Source organism: Poecilia latipinna, unplaced genomic scaffold, assembly GCF_001443285.1.
Source record: "Poecilia latipinna isolate Pla-1442-1.1 unplaced genomic scaffold, P_latipinna-1.0 Scaffold4308, whole genome shotgun sequence".
Taxonomy (NCBI): domain Eukaryota; kingdom Metazoa; phylum Chordata; class Actinopteri; order Cyprinodontiformes; family Poeciliidae; genus Poecilia; species Poecilia latipinna.
Window position 1 is genome coordinate 16,728 of NW_015116924.1, and position 7,473 is coordinate 24,200.

The following is a 7,473-nucleotide window of genomic DNA, read 5'->3' on the forward strand; positions in this document are numbered from 1 at the left end:
CAGGAGAAGCAAGTAAATGAACAATAATAGGTTTATTGAATCCAGGGAAAAGGGGGATGGGAATGAGTTCTGGAACAGATGACCAGATCGTCTTACTGTCAACGAGAGACAACGGGTTAGAAAGAGTGGTTGAGAGATTATTCCAGGAATGAACGGACAGGGTCTTATCTTACTTGGTGTGGAAGAATGTGGTTGCTGACAGAGCGCTGGATTAGAGGGTTTCGTTGGAGGGTGGAAAGGTTTGTGTTAGGATGGCCCTTAGCGGCTGGAGGAAGTAGGAGACTTGAGGCAGAGAAACTGTGCAACCCCACTGGGTGTTTATTCACCAACATTTAACAACAAACAACCCTGCTTACAGTGTCTTAGGGTCTCAGCAGCAACACACCTCAATATGGCCAACATGCAGCCTTTTATAGTTGCAGACTGTTCCAATTCATAAACCCACTTACAAACAGGGTAAAACAAAATACATACACACAAACAAGGTTTGACAAACTAACTAAATCCTCATAATAATATATATTATCAAATTCTAGTCATTCTAAGCATCTCTAAAAGACCTTTTTTATTCATATAAATACAAATCCAACATTAAATATATAAAATGTATAGCTCTACTGCTCCCCCTCTTCCATCTGCTTTGGTCTCTTCCGGAACCTTTAAAAGGTGCTCAGGCCCCCGGGGAATCTTTTAGCCTGAACACCCTGCAGAGGAAGAGAGAGGTAAGCCACACCCATACAAAGCCTTCAAACATTTTAACAATCAATACCTATTTTATTCCTTTGTTGTATTTTAACAGGACATGATCAGTTCCAGCTGAGATGCCACTGAAAACACACAATAAACAAACATTTCAATCTGTTTGTATCTGTTTCATTTCCTTCATCATGCATTTCTTTTATCATTTAACACATTTTAAGTGTTGTGCCGCCAAGTAATGAAGACCTTCATTACAGTTTGTATATGGCGGAACGAGCGGAGTCCAACTGGGTCCAGCTGTAACGAATCTCCAGATGGGTTCGGACACGGCAGGTTTATCCTGTGGCGTCACAAAGGGGAGTCCACTGGAGTCAGACCGACGACAGGGGGAAGGCGAGCACACGGGGAATGGCGTCCAGCTGGTACAACCAACAGCATCGTGGGGAGACACACGAGGGAGGCAACTTACAAACAGCGGGGAACATCATCTCACTCAGAATCCCGGGCAGACGGCACACTCGGGAACAACGAGGAGACAGCGGGTTCACCTGGCGAGGAAAACGACAAGAGGTTAGCTCGAGGTAGTGATGGGCCATCTGAATCCAGGCTTCGAGGCTTGTACCGAGTAAAAAGGGGGCGTGGCCGATGAAGCCCCGCTTCGAGGCTTGTGTTGTCTTGCTGAAAACCACGTGACTGGCAACAAACGAGGCCTCACATTGCATGGGTCACGTGACTGCTTCATTTTGCGTGTCGGTTTTCAAAATAAAAGCGCGATGAGCCTTGCTGTGTCATGGGTTGTTGTCCATTTGGTCACATCAGAGGAGGATTTGTCTTCAGTGGCCAAATAAAATGAACATTGACAAACAAATTCGATGTGTATTAATGGCACTCATCAAAATGTTTGTTACTGGTTTTCTCAATTGTAGAGTATGTTTTGTTTTTTTAATAACTATATTTTTGTGATTTTATGATGTAAATCTCTTTGAACTGCATTGTTGCTGAAACGTGCTGAAACTTGATTGACTGAAATGGAGCCAGCAAGAGGAAAATCTGACATCTGAGAATACTTTGAGATTATTGTTCACAATAAAATTCTTCTTAGATAACAATAATTAACCCTCACCTCCCAATTTCTCACCTTCTGCAAAGTTCCACTATTATTTGTAGTCTGATTAGCAAAGATATATCAGTCTTGCACAGCAGAAACAGATTTAAACTTGTTGCAGAACTAAAATTCAACATGTAGCCAAATATACGAGATCAGAGCCAATTAGAAATCCAAGAAAAAGTGAACGCCCCAACAGACACTGCACTCTCAAGACATTAAAACATCAATTGTCTTTATTGTCAAATCCATCTATGACAAAAGAAAACCCAACACAACCACTAACGTTCAACATAAACCAGGATTAGATTGGTTACAAATAATTGTAATAATTAAAACATGACAATTAAATATGGTTTCATTTATTCTCCTGTTACTAAACATGAGTTTGATGAAAACTTTGACAATATTGCATTTAGTAATTTTTGAAAGTATGATCCAACTGAGTGACAAGACTGTTACAGTTTCACCAGCAGATGTCACTATAGAGCAATTAATGAAGCATCGAGTAACGAACCTTTTTGCAAAGCAAAGGGCTGGAAAGGTTCATTGCTTCAGGAGGCTTCATTTGCCCATCACTAACTCGAGGTAAATCACAGAGGGCCTTTCTCTGGAACGAATGTTACCAATGTAAGCAAACACTCAGGCGATGAGAAGTTGTTCAGCCGCTTCTTATCTACCTCCAGACCGCGCCCTCCAAACAAGCTGCAGGTGCATCAACGGGGTCGACACAGCACCTCTCCAGGGGTTCTGTAACCTGGCGGCATCTGGTGGATGCCATGGGAAAATGCGGGTGCTCCAGGAAAATAAACTTAAACCAACGAAAGAAAAAGAAACAAAAAACAAAACAGAAAAAACACAGACCCTGACAAAGAATGCTCTTTACCAAGGAAAAATCTTGGCCAAATAGATTATTTGCATTTAACTTCTAATGTCAATATGTATTTACTATTTAGTTTATGTACAACTTATTTTAGGTTTGCAATACTTAAATCAGTTAATCAAGACTGAATTAGGATCCCAGGTTGTTGAGTTGCTTTGATTCTAGTTTCATTATTATTATTCAGAATCAGAATCACTTTTATTGCCATTGTCAGTAAACAAGTTCACAGGCTAGAAAATCATTTTGATTTATTGTTACAAAAATAATGAAAGACCTAGACTTTCATTCAGCAGATTCAGCATCAACCAAACCAGGTCTTTCGTTCAGTCACTACTTGCCGGATCCTTTAATCTACTTCCATCACGTTCTTGTTCCACCCCGTGTTTTTGCCTTGGCTTTGATTTTGAAAATTGTTCTCCAGCATCGTTCATTAAATCTCCAAATTCATTTGCCTCCTCCGTCACTGAACGTGTCATGACAACATGAAGCTGTTTTCAGAGGAGTGCAGCTTTTAATATCTTTTTTTTTTTTTGGCATTTACTTTTGGCATTTACACTTGCACAAATAAAACTGCACTATGAGTGAGTTTTATGTTCATTTTCATGACCACAATGTTCTGCTTGAGGGCATAACCTGGCATATGATTGTTTGTTTTACTGAAAAATGTGAGAAAACGATCACTGCTTTCAATGTTATAATGAAAAACCAGGAGCCAGGAACTGTTTCAATCAAGAAATTTTCTTATTACATGAGTAGTTTCTTATTTAAAAAAAGGGTGTCATTTAAGTAACATACTCAATTTATTAAATTAACTTAAGTTACACTCACTAAAATTAAACAAGTTAATGTAAATCATCAAGTTAGTTGAGTTGTGTAAATTTACAGTTACTAATATTAAGTTTTAAAAACTAGATTTTGTTTTTCTTTTTTTCTTTTTTTTTGAGGCAACAAATTTGCATAACTTTTCAAAGTAAAGCCCACTTATTGTATCTTACAGATCAGAAACAGGCAGAGAGAAAATCAGGAAAAATGTGGAATCCCAAGGTCAGAAATCAAATCCCTTATGAATGCATCAAGAGCTAATGGCCTCCTTGCAGACTGTCCTCAATAACCGTCTACTGATACAAATAACCAAAATTATTGCAGTAATTTACATTCATAGTAATGACACAAACTGTTCTGTGGCTTCACAGTTTGTCAGCGTAGTCGTCTCCAAAGTCAACCATCATTTTCAGAGCACTCAGAATCAGAGCGTCGACGTCTGAATCCAGCTGAATTTCATTACTGTAGTTCTTCACTGGGAGGATGCAGTTCATTGGGATCCCCAGACTGGAGCTGAAGTCACCCATCTGTATAGATAAAAAAGTAATAATAATTTCACTTTGTGGCCAATATTTTCAGCTTCTTTTTCTCCTGTTTAGACTGAATCTTACTAAGACTCACCTTTTTCTTTAAATGTTTGCTCTTGTAGACGTTTCTCAGATCTCCTTCTGTTTCACCACAGGCTGCATCAACGTGAGTGAGAATCGCCAGCTGAGGGATTCCTGTGGATAGTTATATCTCATAGCTTAACATTTCATGAGAAAATAATATATTTAAATAGTTAATTCAGAGGAATGTTTCTCGGAAACTTTTATGACAGCACACAAAAAAACAAACAAACAGGTTTCTCAACTGTGTGTTACTTTTGTAAATGCATTTTTTTTTGTTTCTTACCCAGATCACTCGCTGCTTCTCTAATTTCCCTCATTTTCTGTAAAACGGAGGACTTAATCTCTGATTTATTAGCATCATGAATACAGACCAGAACATGAACTCTGTCACTGACGGACGGGAAAGAGTTGTAACCAGAATCACCAGCAGAAATGGAACATGAAGGATTGAACTGCAGAAAAAATATGATACATTGAGGACAACATATTAATCACAGAAAAAATATATTTTTCTAATCTCCTACAGCAAATCATAATAGTTTTACAAGAAGGAAAAATGTAGAAGGAGTAAGTATATACTTATACCTTATATCCATCCTTCACGTGACCCTTCAAGGCGTTTTTAATGTCATCTGTTCTGACTCCTCTTCCATCTCCGTCCTCCAGACCCATGATGTCATTGAACACAAATGGATAAAAGTTCCCCCTGCCTTCTTTCTTGACTTTATAGGTTTGATACTGAAAGAGAAAAAAGTGTTTTATGTAAACAGCAGGCAAACTGGAGCACTACAAACACGCTTCAAATTAAGTTTATAATTTTCAATCTAATTTTGATTTGCTAAGAAAACGTCTGAATAAGGTGTTGCTGTAATCTTGATGGATTAGCTCCAAATAAATCTGTAACCACTGAGTGTCAGATAATATTGCTTATTTTCTGTCATGTTTCAGGGAGTATTCATGCAATTGTGAAGGGCCGATTAAAGAGACTGAATTCATAAACTGTAAAGCCTAAAAATATCAATAGGCCTTTTAAGCCAAACAAGAAATTATATTCACAATCTTGGTGAAACTTTGATCAGAGGTTGTGGCACTGGCCAGAGCTTCATTGGTCATTCTGCCCTGCAGGACGCTGTTGACGGAGTTGATGAAGCTGGACTTCCCAGCACCGACTGGGCCGTACAGCAGGACTCTGATGTGAGTTGCCTCCTCATTTTGAGGCTGAAACTCCTTCAAGGATTTAAGAGCTTGCCTGGTACCGCTGTTAAAATGGAAAAATTAAGATTATTAATTAAGAAAATAATTTTAACCATGATAAATAGAGGTGACTAGGCTCCAGTCAAAGTGTCTTTGGCAAAACCCTGAACCCCAACCAGCCTCCTGGTACTGAGATCGATGTACAGTATATGTGTGAACTTTTAATAGTGAGAATCAGAGAATATGACCTGCAATTCACTTTGTGTGATCAATATGATGTGAAAATCGCTACATAAGTTCTGTTAGTTTACAATAAGATTCAGTTTTCAGTGTTGTCAAGTGGTTTCTTTTAAGAAGCCACTTTACTGGCTTCTTAAAAGCCAGTGAAGAGACAGGGCTTACTACCAAGAAAGCTAAGTCTTTATTATGTGATTTAAGTATCAATTAAAGTTAAAGTTAATTGTACAGTTTGCTTTACCAAGACACCATCTTTACATCTGAACATATTGCTGAGAAAAAACTGATGACAGAAAGCACAGATACACAATACTGTCATGACCCTCAGGGTTTTAGATTTTGTTCTGTTCTTTAAGTTTTAATTCATTGTTTAAAATCTTAGTTCACTAGTTTCTGTTTTATTTTGACAATCCAGTTATTTTGTGCACCAGGATCTATTTACTTCCTGCGAATGTAATCACAGACAGATCAATCTGGTTTTACGTTGAAACGGCCTTCCATTCATAACTTGAACTGAAGCAGCACATGGGCCTGGGACAAAAAGAAAGATATATGGAAAGAAAACCAATCCTGGCAGCACAAATGTCAGACCAGCCCACTGGGAATTGTCCCAGTCCTCCCAATTAGCCAATCAGGAATCGACTGAACCTGAAGTGTGTCATTGTGTGATTTCTGGGAGCTTTGATTAAATAAAAAGTCCAAAGGACACTGTTAATTCTGAGAACTACTTGTGATGGCTGATGATGCAGAACAAAAAAACAAAAAATCACTTTAAACATACAGATTTTAACAAGGCACATTTACTCACCCCCAAGTTATCTCCCTCCATGGAGTTCTTAAAACTGTGAAGGAGAATTCACACAACACTTTTAAAACCAGAACAGTGTGTTGAAGTAGATGGAAGAATTAGCTTTTCTAAATGATGTCAAATATATTAGTAACATGAGTCAAGAGATCAGTAGATAAAACATTTCAGTCCTTCATTGTGGCAAGAAAAACACTTTCTGCTGTGTCAGCATGAATAATAAGTTGTACTCACGTGGAGATGGAGGTGGAGGTGGAGCTGAACGGAGCAAAGAGACACATTACTTAGGTCAACAAATGTCTAAAAATGTAGTTGATGTTTATATTAAAGTTAGGGGATAATAAACATAATGGTTGTTTTTGTAGTACACTGAGGCATTGGTGGTGAATAGATTCAATTTTACTCTAAAGTGAGTAAAGGAAAACATTAAAATGAAGATTTTAAAAAATAATACTTACTTGGAGGAGGAGCTAAGCAAAACAAGACAGAGAAAATATTCGGAGTCATAATTTTAATAGTTATAATTCCAATACAGTTTCCATTGTAAAGCTTTTCAGACATTCTCTAACAACTATGTTCCAGTGTTTATTCTCAATGATTAACATGTAACTTTATTTCACTTTCTGCTTAAAAAAAAGTTCAAGATAAATTTAATTTGAAGGGTAAAATCAAATTTGCTGAAAATCTGCAATATATGCAAAAACCTGAAATGAATCAGTGAAATAATCACTGTATATGTCTCAACCAAATCAAAATGTAACTTACATGGTTTCGAAGATCCACGCCCCATGACAGTGACAGAAAATATTCTGCAAAATACAGAGAGAGAGGACGAGGGAGAACTCTTTCACCTAATATATAACTAAAGAACTTAAACCTACTAAAATTAGTCTTTAGTTTCCAATGATTTTTCAAATCGCTCCTTAGGTAGCTGCATTTGTTTTTCAATCATTTGCTGCAGCTGCTTTCCTATTGATAAAAGGAGGTAAAGAATCAACCTGAGGAGAAAATGTGCTGCAGCAGAGAGAGAATCGTTACAGTTCTGATAAAGAGTTCAAGGTTCTTATAGTGTTTTCCTTATTTCCCTTTAGTAGACCAGGTGATTTCTCAGAAGATC

At 37.6% G+C, this 7,473-nt stretch overlaps 1 protein-coding gene across 1 annotated transcript; it reads right to left on the reverse strand.

Moving 5' to 3' along the window:
• Nucleotides 1-295: 295 nt before the first annotated feature.
• LOC106942477 (interferon-induced protein 44-like) lies at nucleotides 296-6,614 on the reverse strand (the record flags this gene model as incomplete). Its single annotated transcript, XM_015025758.1, has 8 exons — nucleotides 296-1,247; nucleotides 2,431-4,036; nucleotides 4,131-4,231; nucleotides 4,404-4,572; nucleotides 4,706-4,858; nucleotides 5,177-5,378; nucleotides 6,360-6,393; nucleotides 6,591-6,614. Coding segments are annotated over 7 exons (845 nt in total), but the record flags the coding sequence as incomplete, so codon positions are not given.
• Between the last annotated feature and the right edge of the window lie 859 nt (nucleotides 6,615-7,473).